The 26,416-nt window shown below is 42.4% G+C and overlaps 2 protein-coding genes across 2 annotated transcripts in view; one reads left to right on the top strand and one right to left on the bottom strand.

Annotated features, from left to right (window-relative positions):
- Positions 1-2,403: 2,403 nt before the first annotated feature.
- LOC109762319 (histone H4-like) lies at positions 2,404-2,928 on the top strand. Its single transcript, XM_020321156.4, has one exon. The coding sequence runs from the start codon at positions 2,475-2,477 to the stop codon at positions 2,784-2,786; it is 312 nt and encodes a 103-aa protein (XP_020176745.1). The 5' UTR covers positions 2,404-2,474; the 3' UTR covers positions 2,787-2,928.
- A 12,141-nt stretch (positions 2,929-15,069) lies between these two features.
- LOC109762324 (putative disease resistance RPP13-like protein 2) overlaps positions 15,070-26,416 on the bottom strand; it is a 37,020-nt gene continuing 25,673 nt past the window's right edge. Inside the window, exons 3-4 of the mRNA XM_020321160.4 lie at positions 25,394-26,085; positions 15,070-16,758 (exon numbers count right to left, since the gene is read on the bottom strand). Coding sequence (XP_020176749.1) covers positions 15,170-16,758; positions 25,394-26,085 — 2,281 coding nt within the window. The 3' untranslated portion in view covers positions 15,070-15,169. The remainder of the gene's footprint in view (positions 16,759-25,393; positions 26,086-26,416) is intronic.

Genomic DNA, 26,416 nt, shown 5'->3' with positions numbered 1-26,416 from the left:
AGGCATGAAGAGGAAGAAATATTTTTACAAAAATGAAACCAAATTCTAGTCTATCATCTTCATAATTGGCCTCATGACAGTCATTTTCTCCATAATTTCGCACAATCTTAACGCCAAGGACCAAAATGCACTAGCACAATAATACAAAAATTACCCGAGAGGATTGTACTTGAAGACAACAACATCACTAAGAAATAGGTGATCATTCAGGGATGCTAATTGGTCTAACCAAAAAAAAGTTTGTCTGTGGTTTATCACCCCTGAAGCTAACACCTTCAAGAAGGGTACCGTCGTCACATGTACGTTATAGCTAGATCACAGGTTTTCACCAGAGAAAGGACAAACTCATTTCTCAATTCGCCAAAGGCATCATCCACCATCTCTACCTTTCGGTGCTTGCTCACAAACAACACTATGCTAGATGGCTTCTTCCACAAAAAGAAAAATCATTGTGCCATGATCCCATATAAGAAAGAGGTCCGGTTGCTCGCCGTAGAATCGGTCGATAGAATTTCTTAGAGGTAGGGAAGTCGACATAGTTGTCTCCTAAAGCCATCAAGCCTCTGTCCAATGTCAACAATTAATGCAAGCAAGACTTTCGCCCTCACCTTGTTTGCAAATATCATTACATATCTGTATGATGAAATAAATTGTATAAAATGTGCATTTAGACGTACATGACTACTAGTACAATAATTGGACTTCTACTTGAGAAGAAACATATTTTTTAAGAACATCAAACACCTCACAAAATCATTTGAGTTTCAAGGCGGATTTGTTTCGTTTCTATCGATATTTTTTTACGCTCAAGAACCTCCTCCAAAACCAAGGGGCTACTCGCCATGTTGTGTCTGTACCCGCTAGTATGATATGTAGTACTTCCTATGATGACATAATAAATTTAAAACACACATTCTTGAGCTGACCTCAGTGTTGTTGTTACGTCAATGCCAATGTTGCGGTGACGGTCTTCATATCCACGCTCTTGCACGGTTTTTCTTCGCAGATCACACCTTGAGTGTCTCTATCCCATATCTATAGGCCGTGACTAGCAGATGTTGCAGTGTCGCCATGACGTAACCTCCGCCATTGCGCGACAGAGAGTCCGTGTATAGTCTATGTCCGTTCGTCTAAGGATAATTACAACAATGCCAAATAGCATTTCTTCTTCTGCATGGATGGGGGTGTGGGGCGGATTTTTTATTTATGAAAATGACTCAGATCTATCATAATTGTTCACCAAAGCACAAATCATCATAAAATATAATAAAAAATTACATTGAAGGCTCTGGATCATCGACCGACTATTGTTGTTGCTGATGTGCCGTTGTTGACGCTTCCATACCGGAGCCTGTCTGGCCTTGTCAATAATAGCCAGGAAGTCTTGTGCACATGCCACTAGGGACCAACGCTCCGGAGCTACAGTCGTCACCGTTGAACCCTTGAGTCAGTCCAAAGAACCCGACGCCAAATCTCGCCATCGAGTACGCACAACCAAAATCCTAACCTTGCCGCCTCGACGAGTCGACGGGAATCTATGTCAAACCTTCGTCTAATCCCCCCAAATGATGAACTTAAGGAGGATCGGAGCTCAAAAATTGACTCAAAGATAAAGCGTCGCCATATGCACAAGTGTCGCCTCTAAGAGGACTAAAATCTAACCTACTCCTTCCGTTTTCATTCACTTGACATATTAGCTTTGTCTCGAGTCAAACTTATAAACTTTGACTAAGTTTATACAAAACATTGTTAACATCCACAATAGCAAATCAATATTATTAGAATCATCACTCAATATATTTTCATACCATATATATTTGTTATTGTGAAAATTTAGATTGTTTTCAATAAACTTGGTCAAAGCTAATATGAGGAGTAGATGAAAACAGAGGGAGTATGTATTTATGGGAGCTGAGGCACAAGGATTCCCCTCCCTGCCACCACCCGCTGAAACGGCAGATAGAGGGTGGGCGAATCCACATGTTTGCCGATGGAGATCAGGGTGGGCGAATCCACGTGTTTGCCAGCGGAGATCGAGAGAAGGAAGCTTTGCCCTAATCACCTTGCGGGAGAGGAAATAAATCCCTACGAACGAGGCAGACCAGCATCCTCAGAATGCCGGCAATTTCAAATGCCATGAAATCTATAATTTCCTTAGTTGTCAGTTCTCATATGATGAACGAACACACAAATTTTATGGCAAGAAAGCAAATGGCGCGCTTGGAACCGGCAAAATTCAATATTTTGAGCTGCCTCCGCCTCATTGGACGATGACATTCGAGACCGCGTCAGCGATCCGCGCCATCTCTCCTGGATCTAGATCCTGACCGTCCATTTTCGTCCGGATCCAACGGCAGGCCGCACCCTCCTCCCTTGTTAAATTCCCATTCGATCTTCACTCCCGGCCAGCAGCCGCCGCCACCGCTCCGCCGTCTCCATCCAATTCCATCTCCTCGGAGCTCCAAGCGACCATCATGTCCGGCCGCGGCAAGGGCGGGAAGGGTCTGGGCAAAGGCGGCGCCAAGCGCCACCGTAAGGTGCTGCGGGACAACATCCAGGGCATCACCAAGCCGGCGATCCGGCGGCTGGCGCGGCGGGGCGGCGTGAAGCGCATCTCGGGGCTCATCTACGAGGAGACCCGCGGCGTGCTCAAGATCTTCCTCGAGAACGTCATCCGCGACGCCGTCACCTACACCGAGCACGCCCGCCGCAAGACCGTCACCGCCATGGACGTCGTCTACGCGCTCAAGAGACAGGGGCGCACCCTCTACGGCTTCGACGGCTGATCTGCTGCTGCTCCCTCCAGTCTCTGCCAGCTCCTGTTCCATCTGTCGGTTTGCGTCTGTGCGTGTGTTGTTTCCATCGGTCTGTGTACCAGTGGACGCCATGAATATGGATGCAATGAAATCAGCGTTCTTGCGGTGTTAATTATCTTGGATGCATCTCTCGATATGTTTCTGTACGCTTGTTAAATTCTTCCCAGCAAGAAAGATTAGGAGATAATGTACTAGCTGAGGTAAATATCGGAAATTCATGAACCAATCTCTGAGCAAACATTACAGTAAACTGCAACAGGTGTGAATGATATTTGGGCTTACAGAAACATCTTCACTGTTTTTGTCAGAAGTTGTTGCATTAGTTCAGGAAGACAGGAATGAACCTGCGTGTCTCATTGTTTGGTGCTTTGAAATTCAGTGACGTATAATTCCATGTGTTTCGCTAAATGGGCACCAAAATGTCTGTCTCTACCACGCAGTGCGCTGAGGTCAAAATGAGTAGGGGGGTACTGATCTGATGCGGAGTTGTGTTTCTGTTTTTTTTTACATGCAGGAACGTTCTCTGAATTTAAGTGTGTGTTTTCATCAGTCATACTGAATACTGATCTGTGTTTTTTTTGTTTGTTTTTTGTTTCAGATCAATGTTCTGAAACTCTGGAGACGTGAGTTTGAAGTAATTAAATAGCATGGTGGCCGCTCTCGACTTTTTCGCCTCTATCGATCTCGTCTTTCCAACCATGGCTTCTTTTTCAGTAGAACTAGTGTGCTGCGACTGTTGGTGTGTGTGTGAGGCAGTTTGGGCCTTATATAGTGTTGGACAATATGGATATTTGACCTAGATGACTCACAATCTTGCCGATGGAGTATGCATAGTGTTTCACTATTTTTGCAGCAAATCGAATAGTCGCCATTTTCTAGTTGAGTGTTCTCTAGCCAATTCCTGCCATGGTATTCAGTTTTCTGGAACAAAATGGGGCTTTGTTTTCTTACTGTCACAAACTAGCCTCTAATGGTGCACCTGAAAATAAAATCTTGAATCTTAAACCGGTCAGACAAGCACATGCTACTCATATTTTGTTCAAAATGAAATAGACACTTCCTTATGAGGCTGCCTGTGTTGATATAAAAAGAAAACTGAATGCGGTTTGATGCAATGATGCCAGCCAGTTAAAATGTATTCTCAAATTGTTGGAGAAAGGTACAATTGAACACTCCCCTCACATGTGGCTCTTTCAAACCCAAAGTGCGCTACAAGTTCTTCATTGTGTCCAATGGGCCTTGAACTCAAAAATCTTGACTCTGATACATGTGCGGATTTTCACACATATGGCTAGCTTTGTTATATTAGTAGTTGTCTTCTCTTTCATGTCATAACTTGTGTAACCGGGCGGTAGGTCTGGTTAGCAATCTCAACCTTTAGTATTGATATATGCAAACATTTCATAACTTGTGTTCGTAAGAATGTCACATGTGAGGAATGAATTGTCACGGGCTCACAGCGTAAATGCGTGTTTGGAGTAGTTGTGTGTGTGAGTGTGAATTGATAAAAGATAAATAGTTCCAGCAACCGCACATTGCAGAACCAACCATTTATACACCACTAGGGGTCGAGTGCATCCACTATATGCATCACGAGTCATTTCAGCATTCTTTTCTACTCCCTCCGTTCCTAAATATAAGTTTTTGTAGAGATTCCAATATGAACTACATACGGATATATATAGACATAGTTTAGAGTATAGATTCACTCATTTTACTTCGTATGTAATACATATTGTAATCTCTAAAAGGACATATTTAGTACACTAGCCGCCAGTAGAAAAAAAATGCAAGGGAAAACAGTTCGTTACGACCACCTATCAAGTGTGCTGCCTCTATTCTTCAGTCACTTGAGGCCCAACAATTATTAGCAAAAATAATGCAAAACAGCACAAAAATGGATCATGTTACAGCTTAAGAGTAGGAGACATCGGGAAACGAACAATCAATATCAAATGCAAACAAGAAACTCCGTAGTGCAATTGATGAACATGTTCACATTCTCTGTCAGACGTTGTTGCATTACTTCAGGAAGACAGAAATGAACCTGCCTGCCTCATTGTTTGCTGCTTGTGAAATTCAGTGACGTAGAATTTTGTGTGTGTTTATTGCTGAATGGGCACCAAAATTTCTGTCTCTACCACGCAGCGCGCTGAGGTCAAAATGAGTAGGGGGATACTGATCAGATGCAGAGTTGCGTTTCTATTTGGTTATAAGCAGAAACTTTCTCTGAATTTAAGTAGTGTGTTTTTTCATCAGTCATACTGATCTGTGTTCTGAAACTCTGGAGACGTGAATTTGAAGTAATAAAATAGCATCACAATTTTAGATTCAGTCAAATTAATGGCTATACAATTACCTTTTTGGTCAACAAAAAGTTATCTGTGATGTTTGTGTGATTTTCCATCCTGGATCAAGTGAGCTCCAGCCTCGGGCCCCCAAAATTCAGGGGCCCCTCCCCCGGTCTGTAGCCTAAAGTATGGGCCGTGGCTTAATTAGGCAGTTAGCGAGGCGTGTAAGCATGCCAAGGTTGCGATTCTATTCCATTACGTACGTAGTAATCTCCAGATCGTACGCCGTCCTTTTCTCTATTCCTGTGCTTCCCGATCAGAAGATGCGTTGAGTACTCAGTAGGCGGCGCTGCATTCCCTCCCGACTTCGGGCGATGGACATGCACACACGCATCGCCGATTCGTCGAGCGCTAGAGCCAGACGCGAGTCCATATCGTCAGTATAGGCTCATCGCTGAACGCCCTACCGCCAAAGATGATCCAATCCATCCAAGGTACTACTATATTACTACTAGTCCCTACGCCCTATGAGTTTAGTACTACTGATCAAGTAATTTATCCTTTGCATACATGGTGCATAGCTGGCATCCAAGGTATATTATTTTCAGCACATTGAAAAAAGATAATATAGTGTTTAGATGAGTTGATACAATCAGAGGGACGCTCTTGATGAAAGTTTCAAAACTAATGCCGGTGCTTCACTGATCCCAAATGGTAAATTGACGATTGTTGTGGAGGAAGAGGAACAAATTGATGGGAATTCTGAATATGAACAAGAGGAATATGTTGACATCAATATCGGTCATAAAAAATGTAACTGGCGCTGTTAGTGGTGATGATCATCCCGTCTTGCTTTTTTTTTTTTACTAAAAGATTATCAAGTTCACTTTGTCAGATAGTGTAATGTCTACTATGGTGATTTTCAAACAATTCAAGTCGACGTTAATCATAATGCCTCTTTTGCTTATCATCTTATTTACAGTGCATATAATTATCGCATCAGTTGAAAGAAGTTATACAAAAGTACAATTACTGAAGACTATTTGAGATCAACAATGACCCTACGGAGTTTAAAGAGTTTGGAAAAAATTATGCATCAAGAGGTAATTATTTGATGAGATTGATATCGACCCCAATCATAACTTGCATCGAGGAATTTTAGAATTTTTCTGAAGGCAAAATATATAATTATTTCATATTTATATTGTTTTGATGTATTTAAGTGTTTATCCGTAATATTTCATATGTACATATATCATTATTATTACTATATTTTTAATTCAAGGGGCCCCAAGTTTTGGATTCGCCCCGGGCCCCCAAAATTTCAGGACCGGCCCTGCACATGTGAGGAATGAATCGTCACAGGCTCACAACGTAAAGGCACTCTTGTTTGGAGTAGTTGTGTGTGCGTGTGAGTGTGACATTGATCAACGATAAATGGTTTCAGCAACCGCACCTTGCAGAACCAACTAGTTATATATACCACTAGTGATCGGGTGCATCCACTATATGCATCACGAGTCGTTTCAGTGAAAATGCAAGGAAAAAATGCAACTAGTGATTTCACCATCCTTTTCTATTACACTAGCCGCCGGTAGAAAAAATGCAAGGAAAAAACAATTCGTCAAGACCACTGATCAAGTGTGTTGCACTAGTAGAAAATAGGGCTTTAATCACAGCGCAATATACACATTAGTCCCGGTTGCATTACGAACCGGAACTAATATAAGCATTAGTCCCGGTTCGAGTGGCTAAAGGTATTAGTCCCGGTTGAAATGGGCCCTTTAGTCCCGGTTTGAGACACGGACCGGGACAAAAGGGCATCGCACCCTTTAGTCCCGGTTCGTGTCTCAAACCGGGACTAAAGGGCCGATTTCTCAAATTCTAACACCCCCCCTCCCGTGTATCGCCATTTCAGTTTTGAAAAAAAACAAAAGAAAATGATAAAAACTTCAAAAAATAAAATCCTTCGAGATGTAGTTATATTACTACATCTACTAGTTAGGAAAATTAAAAAACTTAAATTTGGACATGTTTTGCAAAAAAGTGTCATGAAAAAGTAAAACGGTTATAACTTTTGCATACGATGTCGGAGAAAAACGTATAATATATAAAAAATGTTCAGCACAAAAATCCGCATCCGATTTTGACAGCCGTAGGCCTGTTTGCAAATTTTTAGAATCCTCAAATTCTAAAAGAAAAAAAATATGCTCAAATTTTAGTTTTTTTATTTTGGTTAAATCTGGTCAAACTACTTATTCAAGAAGTATTAGTGTTACTACATAATTATTCAAGAATATTAGTGTTACTAAATAATTATTTCAATTTTTTTGAATTTTGGTCAAATCTGGTCAAACTGTGGTCAAACTATGGTCAAACTACTTATTCAAGAAATATTAGTGTTACTAAATAATTATTGTTTTTTAGAATAATAATTTCAAACTCAAACAGTGAAACGTGTGACTTCATGCTCAAGCTAAACTCCTAAGGGTTAATAGGATTGATATCTTACTATTGTCATGAAACAACAAGTGCAGACTTGGAAACGAGGGGGAATAGAACCCGGAAGATAAGCGAGCTCAAGCCGGAGTAGTGAGAGGATGGGTGACCGGCCGGGAAGTTAGATGATTTGGAATGATGAGGGGTGATTAGAGATTAGAGGTTAAATTGAGCAGTTATGAGGGGTGTTAGAGATTAAATTGTAAAATAATTCAGAAATTTGAAAAAAAATAAAAAATAAAAAATCATTTTTTTTGTAAAATTTACCAACCGGGACTAAAGGTGGAGCTCCAGACAGCGGCCACGTGGAGGGCCTTTAGTCCCGGTTCGTATAAGAACCGGGCCTAAAGGGGGGGGGCTTTAGTACCGACCCTTTAGTCCCGGTTCCAGAACCAGGACTAAAGGCCCTCTAGAACCAGGACAAATGGCCCTTTTTCTACTAGTGTTGCCTCCACTCGTCGGTCACTTAGTCTCGACTCCTTCATCATCAATTATTAGGAAAAATAATGCAAAACAACACCCAAAAAATGGACTAGGTTATAGCTTAAAGTAGGAGACATCGGGAAAGGAACAATCAATATGAAATGGGAACAAGGAACTTCATAGTGCAAAGGCTTGAGAAGATGGTATCATCATTGGTCGAAGGTGGCAATGATAGTATCATCATTTTTGTTCTGGCCTTTGGTGCCAAGCAAATGATAGTATCATCATTTGCCCGTTTTGTGTGTGGGATTGCTATGTTGAGAAGCATCAAGCATGTCTTTAGCTTAGTGAGCTTGCATTGCTTCTAATTTCTTGAAAATCATTCCGCTTAGTTTACACATTATAGGTATGAATATGTCATGCTGTCATGTTTTTCTTACATTTTCCATCCTCCTCATACGGTTGTCTTATATCAAAGTATTGCTTGTTTGTATCATGCATCAATGAGTTCTGAAGAGTGAATTTTATTCTTTTGTGTTGTTGGTACGGCTTGACATGACAAAGTCAAAAAAGAGCAAGGAAAAGAATATAGTAGGGAATGGTGTTACTCGTCGGGTGCAACGAAAAATGATATTTCCACGAGATTCTGCTCGTACTTATAGTGCAGTAAAAGGTCCAAGTCCACCGGCTAAATCTACAAACACAGTATCCCATGATCCACCAGCTGCAGCACCTCCTGCAACTGTACCGACATCTCAACTGGACAACCCTTGTTTAACACTGGTCTGATCCAAAGTATCAGGTAGGGTATATGTATGTGATCAGATCACATATTGAACTCGTATTTACGTATGTGCCTTACAAGTCTATCTTCTTATAGGCTAACTGTTTGAAGAACAAGACCAACCGTTCTAAAGTGAAATTCCAACAGACAACAGGATCTGCTATATTGCACACTGCGAGTTAGCTGGTAGTTCCTTCTATTTGATGTGCCATATTATCGTATCTATATTGACTTGTTCCAAATATAGAGGAAAGTCCGTGTGGACCAAAAAGAACCTGAATCGAATGCAGTGCAAATCTTCAAGGATTGTCACACCAGCAAGATGAAGGGCATGAGCACACCAGTTCAAGCCGCTGTTGTAAGTCCTTACTCCTCATGCCTTTGAATTGCTTGTTAATGTGACATGTTCATTTAACTGCTTGGTTTGCAGCCAATGTCAGGTAGTCTGTGCACTTTTATACATAGTTGTCTTAACGTATTATTTTACCTTACACGGTTTAAAAGAGATGAAGGATATTCTTTTGGTCTTAATCTATAATCTAGTTGTGATGTTCACGTGCCCACACAATGATATGATAACATGTTTGTTTGATATCTTTTTTCCCGTGATACGAATGTTGTTATACTATTTTCATCCTACTTTAAACCATGTCTCTTTATCCTTAGATGTCAATGAATGTGAGGAAATAGACAATACAGTAGGCATGCTACATGGACATATGTTTCGAAAGTGATTTTATTATATAGTTAGCACTACAATACATGCTAATGTATTACAGTAGTTCACCAAAATAAGTTATGTATAAATGTGAAGCCTATTTTGTTTGTTTTTATCTCATTAGTAACTTATTTGGTATACTAATCTACAAATTCAAACTTTCAGCAAGCTATGGAACAAATGATTAAACATTCACAACCACCTGAAGGTGACGAGGCTACCACAAACACAATGTCACCTCTTGCTGCAGTGCGTCAGTATCTATCCACTAACAGTGCAAAAAGCCCCTTCCTGTGTAATTATGGGTTGGTTGTCAAGGTAACCTCGTCCAAATCGCCTACTGAACAAAATCTTTCAGCTGGATAGAGTGATATATCTATGCTCTAGACACAAGTCCAATCCATAATGGAGGTCATTTCTAAAACAAGAATAGTGGTTGACAAATGTTGTCAAGATATGAATGGTTTTGAAACCAGACTATCAGACATTTGCTTCGTTGTTCAAGAGCAATGGCGGAAAAAAGGGGAAGGTCATGCTGCTCCATCAGATCCTACAGCCTGAAACATTAGCACACAGGTCAAATGATATGTGCTTCTATACATCTGATGGTGCATTTATCTTCAAGGACTGTAAACTTTTATACCAAGAGGCCTTTTGTTGTATGGTTGTAATTTATTTTGTTGTGATACAACATTTATCGTGCTGCCAAAGGCCATAGAAATTATGACGCCATTTTTGTATAGTGTAGGTTTATCTTAGTAATGTATTCGGCATCATCGATCTCCTTTCGATCGAAAGAATCGTAGGAGCCCAATGGGCCAACATTCCTCGGGCCCACAATTCCAATTGGGCAAAATACGATTATGGGTCATAATCGGCATGTAGCCCACTCAAATATCTGGGCCTAAATCATTAAGCTTTGTTAGTTTTGATAGGCATGTGCCCACAGTGGGCCGTTAACAGGCCTAAACATAATTTCGGTCTTTAGTAACAGCATGTCGTTAACATGTGAAGTATCTCGCAGGCTGAATATGGACCATAAATAACAAGGGTCTTTAATAGGCCGAAAGTTAGGTTGGGCCCTAATTGACCCAGATTATGCCCATGGCTTTTAGGAGGCCGAAAGATGAATGGGCCTGAAATGTGCCAAATAACCCACTGGTCATTAGCAGGCCGAAATGTATCTTAACTCATGGTGGCCCATTTACAATTCAAAACGTTCATAGGCCGAAAGTCAGACGGGACATAAATGCGCCGACCTTCTACACAGGCCTTTACCAGGCTGGAAGTGCAGCCAGGCTTGATTTGTATCAGCTAGTATGTGGGTCGTTAATAGGCCTGATGTAACTTTGGGCCACATATGGCCCATGGATTTTGTCCGACATTAACAGGCCAAAAAACACAACAGGCTGGAAGTGGCCCAACTCTACAGTGGGTTGCTGACAGGCCGAATGTCAGACCTGGCCGAATATGGCCCAATTCTTTCATGGTCTTTTATGGGCCGAAAGTTTCATTGGGCAATAAATGGGCCCAAATGTAGAGGACCTTTTACAGGCCGGAAACACACCGAGCCATAATTTGGCCCAAAGAGGCTGCAATGATGAGAAATCTAGAATGGGTCGTTGACAGGTCGATTTGACACTATTCCTACATGCCTTACTGTGAATGGGCCGTCTGCAAGCAGGCCGTTAATGGGCCGGCACACTAATTTTGACTGGGCCGACCTTTTAACCTAAATGGGTCGCTGTTGGGCCTCGCCACGTGTCGACGTATTATAGTTAGGCGCCTCCTGGACATTGGGCAGTTGACATCTGTCCCAACGCGGAGCTGACATGTGGTTGTTGCAGCCAATGAGAATTTTACACGTGGAAAATCGCCATTGGTCTTAGCTGTTAACGGGTTATCGGATCCAAAACCGGACCCGATAGCTTAACGTGGCCCGTTATGGTGGATGCCACGTGTTGGTTACCCTTGATGAGAGCACTTCCATGACGCACCATTTATCGTCATGGAAATGGACACTTTTGTGATGATAATTTGAGTATTGTCATGGAACACTTCTACAACAGCACATGTATGACTATCTTGATTCTGTCATAAAATCGTCATGGATGTACATGCATGACAGAAAATGTGACCTACTATGACAAACACGTATCATCAGGAAGTGTTTTTTTGTAGTGAGAGAGGTTACACCGCTGCATAGAGGGGATGGGGAGAGTTGGTGTTGACAGCGTCAAAGTTGTTGGTGTACATTGTCATCATCATGATTGCCCTGACGGCGTTCCAGCGCCACCGGGAGAGAGCGGGAGGGAGCCCCCATCCTTCTTCTTCTTCCTTGGGCTCGCCCTAGATATGAGGGTTTCCCCTCTAGTCCATAGTCTCCATGGGTCCCAGAGGGCAGGAGCCCCTCTGAGATTGGATCTCTCTCTCTCTCTCTCTCTCTCTCTGTTCTCTTTTGTTTCGCGTTCATGCTTTCTGGCTCCTCACCGTTTCTTAAATCCCCGAAGATCCACAACTCCAATTAGGCTAAAATTTTAAACGATTTTCTTTCGGATATTATCTTTCTTGCGGCGAAAGCAGCAACGGACTTACAAGGGCCTCACGAGCTACCTGGGTGCACCCAACCCCCTGGGCGCGGCCAGGTGCCTCGTGGCCCCGTCGGGCACCGCCTTGCACTGATTCTTCTTCCCAAAAATCACATATATTCGAAATAAATCTCCGTAAATTTTTATCGCTTTTGGACTTTGCTTGATATGGATATTCTGTGAAACAAAAAACATGCAACAAACAGGAATTGACACTAGGCACTGGATCAATATGTTAGTTCCAAAAATAATATAAAATGTTGCTAAAATTATATGAAAGTTATAGGATATTGGCATGAAACAATAAAAAATTATAGATACAGCGGAGACGTATCATTTTACAGCAGATCAAGAGCTAGACACCACCTGTAGCAGAGGAGCAGGCCACAACATGGAGAGATCGTGCAGCTCGAGACGGAGGAGTGCGCCTCATGGGGATGCTCCTGGCGGCTCGTTAAAGGATGAGTGCGCCGTGGGGAAGTGTCATGGCAACTTGGGACGGGAGGGCGCTCCTACTTGGGACGGGAGTGTGCTCTTGGCTCCTTGCGTTGACACGGGACGAGAGGACACAGCGATGGGCCCTGTAGTTGGATCAATCACGGACACACACTGCCCTGCGGCTAGATCACATTGACCTACAAGGGATCATCCCGATAGACAACAGTAGCGACACAACGGCACAGAGAGCCGGAGCAGGATTGACCTTGGTTGGTGAAGGCACCGGTGAGGAGCGGAAGAAGGACGGCGACTGCATGGATGAGATTGGGGATCGAGAGCACGAGTTGTGCGTACTAAAAAACCTTAGGGCTCTAATATCATGTTAGGAAATATGCAACTTGTTTTGCCATGAGGCCGTATACATATTTAGGATATGCAGAAAACCCCTTATACAACGGGGTAAATACAAAAGGCTGCATGGCTATATAAATAGTACTCTAACAATACCAAGTAACTACCATACACTTTGGAATTGTTATTGCAATTATACCGAGTAACTATCATATATTTCTTGCTTAAGCTTTAAATCTTAGCTTGTTATCTCACAGAACATAATTTTTTTGAATTAGTGTAATATATCCACTTTTTTACAGGTAAATGAGCATCAAGAAAGCATAGGAGAGCACACTTGCAGATCACCCTCCCTTTCTTTTTTGTTCCTTCCATTTTTATGATGTCAGCTTCCTTCACATCTGAACTTTGTTATTTGTAAACTCTTTAGGTATCATTGATGAAATACTAGTCAGTTATGCATTTGACGATCAATTAATAGGTTTATGCAATCAAATGCGCATTAATTATGCATTTGTTTACCTTTAAAATGTATAATGGTGTCAATTTGCTTCGTCTACTCTGCTCTAATATCTGACTTTTTTCCTCTGTAGGTGATGCTACTTCATTTGCTTTGGCTTGGGCTTCCATTTTGGTCGATGTGCCACTGTGTTGATAAAGTGCCCGCCCCTTCATTCAGGCCATATGCATATCCAACACTAGAAATTGTGGTAGAACCGAAATCCATTCCCTATAATAAGCATGAGTTGTCGTGGTGCTCTATTGGATATGATTGGTGCTGTGGAAACCTGTTTTGTTGTGGTATCCATGAAACTACTACTTATGATGCCTTTTCTTTACATGCTTACATTTGGTAATAGTTTTTTTTAGAATTACATCTCCTTTTTTGCAGGATGTGTTAGGCTTCCACATGTTGAGATTTTTAATTTCATTTCATTTTTGCATCTTCTTCCTAGCTTAAGGATGTAAGTGATTCAGGAGATGTAAGACATGATGCGGTCTCACTATGGATACATTTAAACAAGATCTTGATATATACGGATGCAAGCGGACAGCGTCCGCATGTCCGTGGTGGCCAGAAATGTACTAATCCTTGTTGCTTCAATTTTCATGCATACTTTAATTTTGTATTTGCGGACAGATGTGAACGCGCAGCCATCCGCTCGCATGCCTATCTTGATACATGTTGCATGCGTGTTAGACTTATTATTTGCTTAATGTATTAATGCCTTGATGAATCCAAGTTTCCACTAAAGTTGCCCAGGGTCACTCAATACTCAATGTTGTGTCTTGGAATGATATCAAAAACATGAGCTTGATAAAGACATTCATATTTCCTTGGGGGATATAATTTAATGAGTTAGTAATGTATTTTTATTAAATTTGCATTAGTTGAGATACATACATAATAATATTATTTGATAATTATTCAATGACAACATAGAACTATTTGATAACTATTTAATGACAACATAGACGTGCATTTGCTTGCGCAAGCTTACTAGTTTAAGAGAAAATCCAGAATGTACTCAACTAATATGAATGGTCCATTTCATGTCATCTGATGGTTAGTACTACTCCTATTATCTCTTGACAGGTAAGATATGGACAACAATCTTTGCAGGAGAAATATGAACCTTTTCCTTTATGTATAGATAAATAAATAAATAATTTCAGTTGAAGCATGGTGTAAAACTAGGAAACATAACATGCATAATGCAACAGTTTTCATGCCATTTTTCCATGTGCCACGCCTCTGCAATTAATACCCACGCGCTGCCACCCCGTCCTCACTCATAACATAGTATTTCTTGAGACATTTAGAAACAGGTTTGCTAGGGCTCATGTTGATATTCAAACCAAGAACAACACAACCAATTATCAATCACATATATTCTCCATGTTTCACCTTGAATTCATCAATACTAAAGTCTAAAAGGGTATCTTTGTGAGTTTAAGGAACAAGGTAATCATATTTTTGTGCAACATTATATTATGCATTACTTCATATAAATAACAACACTGACAATAGTTCTCACAAACAAATATTACAATTAGTTCAGACTTACTGCTTGAGTGAGGTAAATACACGAAACCTTTAGTGTAATACATAGTTTGCAATATCAACACACACACACACACAATCATACAACGAGTCCACTAGTCACACAAATAATAACTTGGTAAAAGCATACCATTTTAGCTCATGGGTGTCATTTTGAGTTGTTCATCAAATGTCAACACTTCCCTTTTTCAGAAGATCAACCAAATAGTCTTCTAACGATCGAAGTTTTCCTTTCAACAATTTTCTTATTCAGATCAACCATAATATTCTTCTTGTGATTGGCGTTTTCCTTAGTAAAGAGACAATAATATTCACCGTAGTGGGAGTGAATATCCAACTCCCTGAGTTTTGGAAGCGCATGGTTTGCCTCAACTCTCTTTAGTTCTTCCACATCAATCATGAGCTTCTCCAGGCAACAAAATCCACCAGGAGAGAAGACAAGATGGTCATCCCTGCAAGAGTTGGAATACAAGCAAAGGATGGCAAGAAAGGGTAGCTCAGCCAACTTGTCAATGAATTCTTGAGATATACTTGTTCTCACCAGTGAAAGAGTAATGAGATTAGGAAGGAAAAATACACCATTCAACTTAGATGGCAAATCCAGCTTTCCTTCTAGTACTATGAACTTGAGGCGACGATGAGTGTAGCTAGTGAACACACTTGATGGAATTTTTTCACCTTTTATGATAAGAGTCTTAAGGTTCTCTAGCTTGTTTAGAGCATTTGAAAGAGACGCCACATTCACTTCTGGAGAATACCCAACCCTTAAGTACTCAAGATGGATCATCTCACCTAATGTCCCAACCAAATGATGCTCCAATGGATCAAGTTGTATGGAGTCAAGTGTCTGTAGGTGGTTCAACCTACCAATTTTCTTAGGAAATTTCAGGAAACTACCAAAAACATGCCTTAGTGCTTTAATCATCCAAAAGGACAATGGGAGCTCCCGAACTTTAGTTCCCCTCACATCTAGTGTTTGAAGACTAGTGAGCCTTCCAATGGATCGCGAGATTTCCTCTAATGAACAAGATGTAATTCCAAGGTACTGCAAATGCACAATATTGCCTATTTCATATGGCAACCTCTTACCAATCTCAATGCCTTGTAGATTGATGACACGAAGGAACTCAGATCTATCCAATAATCCTTGTATATGTGATTTGATGTATTTGTTCCTCTTCCACTTAGAGATTTTCCTAATTTGAGGCGAGCAACATAAATAAGTTTTATCTTCTTTGGAATCTTTGGGATCTTGTTCAAAATGTGAGAATATGGATCGTAGCTTCGGCAAATAACTAGCTAGGACAGAATATTTATCTGTGGAATTCTGAAGAGAGACATGTTTATCTACGGAATTCTGCAGAGAGAGGCGACGAGCACTTGTTAATGTGGGGATGTCATCACCGCTGTGGACTTCCACAAAACTTGCCTCCTGTACTTGAAACTGCAAAAATTCATGGACTTTGTTCTGGATGGTTACGAAGATTTTCCCGGCACTAGATGTATCTTCCTCATCCATATGCACAGGCTTAACTAGATTTCTTGCAATCAACTCATTCAAGTAGATGTATCCCAGCTTCTCCATTGTCTTCCCAACACTTGGTCTTAGGAATCCCTCTGCCATCCACATGCACACCAATATATGGGACTCAATCTTGATGTTGGTCGGTAATGCAGCAAAGTAGAGGAAGCAACACTTCAGCTCAGGTGGTAGATCATCAAAGCACATAGATATTATCCTGTGTAGTCGCTTTGATTGGTTGGACTTAAGATAGTCAAATACATGTTGGAAATATGCCCTAGAGGCAATAATAAAGTAGTTATTATTATATTTCCTTGTTCATGATAATCGTTTATTATCCATGCTAAAATTGTATTGATAGGAAACTCAGATACATGTGTGGATACATAGACAACACCATGTCCCTAGTAAGCCTCTAGTTGACTAGCTCGTTGATCAATAGATGGTTACGGTTTCCTGACCATGGACATTGGATGTCGTTGATAACGGGATCATCATTAGGAGAATGATGTGATGGACGAGACCCAAACCTAAGCCTAGCACAAGATCGTGTAGTTCGTTTGCTCAGAGCTTTTCTAATGTCAAGTATCACTTCCTTAGACCATGAGATTGTGCAACTCCCGGATACCGTAGGAATACTTTGGGTGTACCAAACGTCACAACGTAACTGGGTGACTATAAAGGTGCACTACAGGTATCTCCGAAAGTGTCTGTTGGGTTGGCATGAATCGAGACTGGGATTTGTCACTCCGTATAAACGGAGAGGTATCTCTGGGCCCACTCGGTAGGACATCATCATAATGTGCACAGTGTGACCAAGGAGTTGATCACGGGATGATGTGAGTTACAGAACGAGTAAAGAGACTTGCCGGTAACGAGATTGAACAAGGTATTGGGATACCGACGATCGAATCTCGGGCAAGTAACATACCGATGGACAAAAGGAATTGCATACGGGATTGATTGAATCCCCGACGTCGTGGTTCATCCGATGAGATCATCGTGGAACATGTGGGAGCCAACATGGGTATCCACATCCCGCTGTCGGTTATTGACCGGAGAACGTCTCGGTCATGTCTGCATGGTTCCCGAACCCGTAGGGTCTACACACTTAAGGTTCGATGACGCTAGGGTTATAGGGAAAGTATGTACGTGGTTACCGAATGTTGTTCGGAGTCCCGGATGAGATCCCGGACGTCACGAGGAGTTCCGGAATGGTCCGGAGGTAAAGATTTATATATGGGAAGTCCTGTTTTGGTCACCGGAAAAGTTTCGGGTGATATCGGTAATGTACCGGGACCACCGGGAGGGTCCCGGGGGTCCACCAAGTGGGGCCACCAGCCCCAGGAGGCTGCGTGGGCCAAGTGTGGGAGGGGACCAGCCCCAGGTGGGCTGGTGCGCCCCCCCACCAAGGCCCAAGCGCATGGGAGAGTGGGTGGGGGCAAACCCTAGGTCCAGATGGGCCTTGAGGCCCACCCTAGTGCCCCCCCCTCTCCTCCTCTTGGCCGCCCCCCTTAGATGGGATCTAGGGCTGGCCGCCAGCCCTTGGGGGTGGAAACCCTAGAGGGGGCGCAGCCCCTCCCCCCCTATATATAGTTGAGGTTTGGGCTACCCAAGACACACGAGAACGTCTCCTTTTTGGCGCAGCCCTACCCCTCTCCCTCCTCCTCCTCTCCCGCGGTGCTTGGCGAAGCCCTACGGGATTGCCACGCTCCTCCATCACCACCACGCCGTCGTGATGCTGCTGGATGGAGTCTTCCCCAACCTCTCCCTCTCTCCTTGCTGGATCAAGGCGTGGGAGACGTCACCGGGCTGCACGTGTGTTGAACGCGGAGGCACCGTTCTTCGGTGCTTAGATCGGAATCAGTCGCATCTGAATCGCTACGAGTACGACTCCTTCATCCGCGTTCTTGCAACGCTTCCGCATCGCGATCTACAATGGTATGTAGATGCACTCCCCTTCCCCTCGTTGCTAGATTACTCCATAGATTGATCTTGGTGATGCGTAGAAAATTTTGAATTTCTGCTACGTTCCCCAACAGTGGCATCATGAGCTAGGTCTATGCGTAGCCTCTATGCACGAGTAGAACACAAAGAAGTTGTGGGCGTAGATGTTGCCAATTCTTCTTGCCGCTACTAGTCTTATCTTGTTTCGGCGGCATTGTGGGATGAAGCGGCCCGGACCGACCTTACACGTACGCTTACGTGAGACAGGTTCCACCGACTGACATGCACTAGTTGCATAAGGTGCCTAGCGGGTGTCTGTCTCTCCCACTTTAGTCGAACGGATTCGATGAAAAGGGTCCTTATGAAGGGTAAATAGAAATTGGCATATCACGTTGTGGTTTTACGTAGGTAAGAAACGTTCTTGCTAGAAACCTATACAAGCCACGTAAAAACTTGCAACAACAATTAGAGGACGTCTAACTTGTTTTTGCAGCATGTGCTATGTGATGTGATATGGCCAGAAGATGTGATGAATGATATATGTGATGTATGAGATTGATCATATTCTTGTAATAGGAATCACGACTTGCATGTCGATGAGTATGACAACCGGCAGGAGCCATAGGAGTTGTCTTTTTTTTGTATGACCTGCGTGTCATTGAATAACGCCATGTAAATTACTTTACTTTATTGCTAAGCGTGTTAGCCATAGAAGTAGAAGTAATCATTGGCGTGACAACTTCATGAAGACACAATGATGGAGATCATGATGATGGAGATCATGGTGTCATGCCGGTGACAAAGATGATCATGGTGCCCCGAAGATGCAGATCAAAGGAGCAAAATGATATTGGCCATATCATGTCACTATTTGATTGCATGTGATGTTTATCATGTTATGCATCTTATTTGCTTAGAACGGCGGTAATAAATAAGATGATCCCTCATTAAAATTTCAAGAGAAGTGTTCCCCCTAACTGTGCACCATTGCGAAGGTTCGTTGTTTCGAAGCACCACGTGATGATCGGGTGTGATAGATTCTAGCGTTCGAATACAACGGGTGTTGACGAGCCTAGCATGTACAGACATGGCCTCGGAACACATGCGAAACACTTAGGTTGACTTGACGAGCCTAGCATGTACAGACATGGCCTCGGAACACAAGAGACCGAAAGGTCGAGCATGAGTCGTATAGTAGATACGATCAACATGGAGATGTTCACCGATGATGACTAGTCCGTCTCACGTGATGATCGGACACGGCCTAGTTTGACTCGGATCATGTATCACTTAGATGACTAGAGGGATGTCTATCTGAGTGGGAGTTCAATAATCAGATGAACTTCATTATCATGAACATAGTCAAAAATCTTTACAAATTATGTCATACGCTTTAGTTCTACTGTTTAAGATACGTTCCTAGAGAAAATTTAGTTGAAAGTTGGTAGTAGCAATTATGCGGACTGGGTCCGTAAACTGAGGATTGTCCTCATTGCTGCACAGAAGGCTTATGTCCTTAATGCACCGCTCGGTGTGCTGAACCTCAACGTCGTCTGTAGATGTTACGAAGCATCTGGCATACACGTTTTGATGACTACGTGATAGTTCAGTGCGTATTGCTAATGGTTTAGAATTGTGGCACCAAAGACGGTTTTGAAACGTCGCAGAACATATGAGATGTTCCGAAGACTGAAATTGGGATTTCAGACTAGTGCCCACGTCAAGAGGTATGAGACCTCTGACAAGTTTCTTAGGCCTGCAAACTAAGGGAGAAAAGCTCAATCGTTGAGCATGTACTCAGATTGTCTGAGTGCCACAATCACTTGAATCGAGTGGGAGTTAATCTCCCAGATGAGATGGTGATAGTTCTCCATAGTCACTGCCACCAAGCTAGTAGAGCTTCGTGATGAACTATAACATATCAGGGATAGTTATGATGATCCTTGAGCTATTCGCGATGTTTGACACCGCGAGAGTAGAAATCAAGAAGGAGCATCAATTGTTGATGGTTAGTAAAACCACTAGTCTAGAAGGGCAAGGGCAAAAAGGGATACTTCATGAAACAACAAGTCGTTTGCTGCTCTAGTGAAGAATCCCAAGGTTGAACCCAAACCCAAGACTAAGTGCTTCTGTAATGAGGGGAACGGTCACTGAAGCAGTACTACCCTAGATACTTGGTAGATGAGAAGGCAGGCAAGATCGACAGAAGTATATTGGATATACATTATATGAATGTGTACTTTACTAGTACTCCTAGCAGCACCAGGGTATTAGATACCGGTTCAGTTGCTAAGTGTTAGTAACTCGAAATAAAAGCTGCGGAATAAATGGAGACTGGCTAAAGGTGAGATGATGATATGTGTTGGAAGTGTTTCCAAGGTTGATGTGATCAAGCATCGCATGCTCCCTCTACCATCGAGATTGGTGTTTGCGTTGAGCACAAACATGATTGGATTATGTTTATCGCAACACGGTTATTCATTTAAGGAGAATAACAGTTACTCTGTTTATTTGAATAATACCTTCAATGGTCTTGCACCTAAAATGAATCTCGATCGTAGTGATACACATGTTCATGCCAAAAGATATAAGATAGTAATGATAGTACCACATACTTGTGGCACTGCTATTTGAGTCATATTGGGATAAAACGCATGAAGAAGCTCCATGTAGATGGATCTTTGGACTCACTCATTTTTGAAAGGATTGAGACATGCGAACCATGTCTATTGGTATATGTGCATGAAGAAACTCCATGCAGATGGATCGTTTGGACTCACTTGATTTTGAATCACTTGAGACATGCAAATCATACCACATGGGCAAGATGACTGAAAGTCCTCGTTTTCAGTAAGATGGAACAAGAGAGCAACTTATTGGAAGAATTACATTTTGATGCATGCAGTCCAATGAGTGTCCAGGTATGCAGTGGATATCGTTATGTTCTTACTTCACAGATGATTTGAATAGATGCTGAGAATATTTACTTGATGAAACACAAGTCTGAATTATTGAAAAGGTTCAAGTAATTTCAGAGTGAAGTTGAAGATCGTCATGACAAGAGGATAAAATGTCTGTGATATGATCATAGAGATGAATATCTGAGTTACGAGTTTGGCACACAATTGAGACATTGTGGAAAGTGTTTCACAATTAATACCGCTTGGAACACCATAGTGTGATGGTGTGTCCGGACATCATAGCTGCACCCTATTGGATATGGTGCATACCATGATGTTTCTTATCAAATTACCACTATCGTTTATGGGTTAGGCATTAGGGACAACCACATTCACTTTAAAGGGGCACCACGCAATTCCGTTGAGACGACACCGTTTAGAGAAACCTAAGTTGTCGTTTCTTAAAAGTTTGGGGCTGCGATGCTTATGTGAAAAAGTTTTAGGCTGATAAGCTCGAACCCAAAGCGGATAAATACATCTTCATAGAGAACCCAAAACAGTTGGGTATACCTCCTATTTCAGATCTGGAAGCAAAAGTAATTGCTTCTAGAAACAGGTCCTTTCTCGAGGAAAAGTTTCTCTCGAAAGAATTGAGTGGGAGGATGGTGGAGACTTGATAAGGTTATTGAACCGTCACTTCAACTAGTGTGTAGCAGGGCACAGGAAGTTGTTCCTGTGGCACCTACACCAATTGAAGTGGAAGCTTATGATGGTGATCATGAAACTTCGGATCAAGTCACTACCAAACCTCGTAGGACGACAAGGATACGTGCTACTTCAGAGTAGTACGTGATCCTGTCTTGGAAGTCATGTTGTTGGACAACGATGAACCTATGAGCTATGGAAAAGCGATGGTGGGCCCATATTGCGACAAATGGTTACAAGCCATGAAATCCGAGATAAATGGATCTTTAATAAGAAGACGGACATGGACGGTAATGTTACCGTCTATGAAGCTAGACTTGTGGCAAAGAGTATTTCCACAAGTTCAAGGAGTTGACTATGATGAGATTTTCTCATCCGTAGCAATGCTTAAGTCCGTCGGAATCGTGTTAGCATTAGCTGCATTTATGAAATCTGGCAGATGGATGTCAAAACAAGTTTCCTTACCAGTTTTCGTAAGGAAAGGTTGTATGTGATACAATCAGAAAGGTTTTGTCGATCCTAAGGATGCTAAAAGGTATGCTAGCTCCAGCGATCCTTCTAAGGACTGGAGTAAGCATCTCGGAGTTGGAATGTACGCTTTGATAAGATGATCAAAGATTTTGGGTTTATACAAAGTTTATGAGAAACTTGCATTTCCAATAAAGTGAGTGGGAGCGCTACAACATTTCTGATAAGTATATGTGAATGACATATTGTTGATCCGAAATGATGTAAAATTTCTGGAAAGCATAAAGGGTTGTTTGAAAGGAGTTTTTCAAAGGAAGACCTTGATAAAGCTGCTTACATATTGGGAATCAAGATCTATAGAGATAGATCAAGACACCTGATGATACTTTCAAAGAACACACACTTTGACATGATTTTGAAAGAGTTCAAAATAGATCAGCAAAGAAGGAGTTCTTGGCTGTGTTACAAGGTGTGAGTATTGAGTAAGACTCAAGACCTGACCACAGCAGAAGAGAGAGAAAGGACGAAGGTCGTCCCCTATGCTTTAGACGTAGGCTCTACAGTATGCTATGCTGTGTACCGCAGATGAAGTGTGCCTTGCCATGAGTTGGTCAAGGGGTACAATAGTGATCCGGGAATGGATCACGTGACAGCGGTCGAACTTATCCTTAGTATCTAGTGGACTAAGGAATTTTCTCGATTATAGATGTGAAAAGGAGTTCCTCGTAAAGAGTTACGTCGATGCGAACTTTGACACTAATCCGGATGACTCTGAGTAGTAAACCGGATTCGTATAGTAGAGCAGTTATTTGAAATGGCTCCAAGTAGCGCGTGGTAGCATCCACAAGATGACATAGATATTCGTAAAGCACACACGGATCTGAAAGGTTCAGACCCGTTGACTAATAACCTCTCTCACAAGCATAACATGATCAAACCAGAACTCATTGAGTGTTAATCACATAGTGATGTGAACTAGATTGTTGACTCTAGTAAACTCTTTAGATGTTGGTCACATGGTGATGTGACCTGTGAATGTTAAACACATGGTGATGTGAACTAGATTATTGACTCTAGTGCAAGTGGGAGACTGTTGGAAATATGCCCTAGAGGCAATAATAAATTAGTTATTATTATATTTCCTTGTTCATGATAATCGTTTATTATCCATGCTAAAATTGTATTGATAGGAAACTCAGATACATGTGTGGATACATAGACAACACCATGTCCCTAGTAAGCCTCTAGTTGACTAGCTCGTTGATCAATAGATGGTTACGGTTTCCTGACCATGGACATTGGATGTCGTTGATAACGGGATCACATCATTAGGAGAATGATGTGATGGACGAGACCCAAACCTAAGCCTAGCACAAGATCGTGTAGTTCGTTTGCTCAGAGCTTTTCTAATGTCAAGTATCACTTCCTTAGACCATGAGATTGTGCAACTCCCGGATACCATAGGAATACTTTGGGTGTACCAAACGTCACAACGTAACTGGGTGACTATAAAGGTGCACTACAGGTATCTCCGAAAGTGTCTGTTGGGTTGGCACGAATCGAGACTGGGATTTGTCACTCCGTATAAACGGAGAGGTATCTCTGGGCCCACTCGGTAGGACATCATCATAATGTGACAGTGTGACCAAGGAGTTGATCACGGGATGATGTGAGTTACGGAACGAGTAAAGAGACTTGCCGGTAACGAGATTGAACAAGGTATAGGGATACCGACGATCGAATCTCGGGCAAGTAACATACCGATGGACAAAGGGAATTGCATACGGGATTGATTGAATCCCCGACATCATGGTTCATCCGGTGAGATCATCGTGGAACATGTGGGAGCCAACATGGGTATCCAGATCCCGCTGTTGGTTATTGACCGGAGAACGTCTCGGTCATGTCTGCATGGTTCCCGAACCCGTAGGATCTACACACTTAAGGTTCGATGACGCTAGGGTTATAGGGAAAGTATGTACGTGGTTAACGAATGTTGTTCGGAGTCCCGGATGAGATCCCGGACGTCACGAGGAGTTTCGGAATGGTCCGGAGGTAAAGATTTATATATGGGAAGTCCTGTTTTGGTCACCGGAAAAGTTTCGGGTGATATCGGTAATGTACCGGGACCACCGGGAGGGTCCCGGGGGTCCACAAGTGGGGCCACCAGCCCCAGGAGGCTGCGTGGGCCAAGTGTGGGAGGGGACCAGCCCCAGGTGGGCTGGTGCGCCCCCCACCAAGGCCCAAGCGCATGGGAGAGTGGGAGGGGGCAAACCCTAGGTCCAGATGGGCCTTGAGGCCCACCCTAGTGGCGCCCCCCTCTCCTCCTCTTGGCCGCCCCCCTTAGATGGGATCTAGTGCTGGCCGCCAGCCCTTGAGGGTGGAAACCCTAGAGGGGGCGCAGCCCCTCCCCCCCCTATATATAGTTGAGGTTTGGGCTGCCCAAGACACACGAGAACGTCTCCTTTTTGGCGCAGCCCTACCCTTCTCCCTCCTCCTCCTCTCCCGCGGTGCTTGGCGAAGCCCTACGGGATTGCCACGCTCCTCCATCACCACCACGCCGTCGTGATGCTGCTGGATGGAGTCTTCCCCAACCTCTCCCTCTCTCCTTGCTGGATCAAGGCGTGGGAGACGTCACCGGGCTGCACGTGTGTTGAACGCGGAGGCACCGTTCTTCGGTGCTTAGATCGGAATCAACCGCGATCTGAATCGCTACGAGTACGACTCCTTCATCCGCGTTCTTGCAACGCTTCTGCATCGCGATCTACAATGGTATGTAGATGCACTCCCCTTCCCCTCGTTGCTAGATTACTCCATAGATTGATCTTGGTGATGCGTAGAAAATTTTGAATTTCTGCTATGTTCCCCAACAATACATTGTTCCACTCACTTTGGGATTCCTTTGTTTGTACAAGACCTGATAAAAGAACAATACCAAGTGGCAACCCTTCGGTGATTTTATGCATTACTTGGTGGTGCTCATGCAAATTTTCATCATGTACATCAATATGGAGTAGCCTCTTATGGAATAGTTCTATAGCCTTCTTCTGTCCAAGACATTCCAACTTAATGATTTCATGATGATAGCTGATAGATGGCTCTTCTGGTTTATACTGTGTGATATGCACTATTCTACTACCTTTAGCACCGACTTTGAGGTTAGGTAGAAATTTCTTCCAGTCAGTGCTGCTAACTTCACCATCTACCACTAGCAAGTATTTTTTCCCTCTTATTTGATCTTCAAATTTTCTGTCGACATCACTTCTAGTGTAATTCTCATCATCTTTTGCCAGCTTTTGAATGATTTGCAGCACGATATTGGTAGCCGTCATATAAGGTACAAAACTCACCATAGCATGAACATGGAAAATTTTCTTCTTTGCTATTTTATCATATACTTCTCTCACGAGAGTTGTCTTGCCAATGCCACTTTTTCCAAACACTGAGATCACAACCGGATGGTGATCTTCACTCTGCAGTTTCTCATGTTCAGTGGGAGTAAGAAAAACTTTCTCGAGTTTCTTTTGGCAATCTTCGTGTATTGGCACATGTGGTGGCAGTAAATCATCCCTTCAATTCAACCATTGTCACTTGTTAGTAATGTGTAGTAGTTAGTAAGTAAAATTTAATGGATCATTTTACATCTAATATTATTGTAGTGCAATATAAATCATTTCTACGGACTTTTAGTATTGAAGGTTGAATCTAGCTAACTTCCCTTCCAATAACCTACTCGTAATTCATGTTGTGTAGGGAAAAACCATGATTCGAATAATTATTAAGTATTTAATTTATGTACTTATAATGAGCATTTGTGAAATTTCAGATTTTCTCTCGATCATGTGCCTATTAAATAACTATTTCTTAAATGATTGCAACATTTTTTTCAAGGTCCTCATAC

This window comes from Aegilops tauschii, chromosome 2 (genome assembly GCF_002575655.3).
Source record: "Aegilops tauschii subsp. strangulata cultivar AL8/78 chromosome 2, Aet v6.0, whole genome shotgun sequence".
Lineage (NCBI taxonomy): Eukaryota > Viridiplantae > Streptophyta > Magnoliopsida > Poales > Poaceae > Aegilops > Aegilops tauschii.
This window is presented reverse-complemented; position numbering and strand designations above follow the sequence as displayed.

Bases quoted from the DNA above. Each gene is read 5' to 3' on its own strand.
- LOC109762319 (XM_020321156.4), top strand. From the start codon at position 2,475: ATGTCCGGCCGCGGCAAGGGCGGGAAGGGTCTGGGCAAAGGCGGCGCC.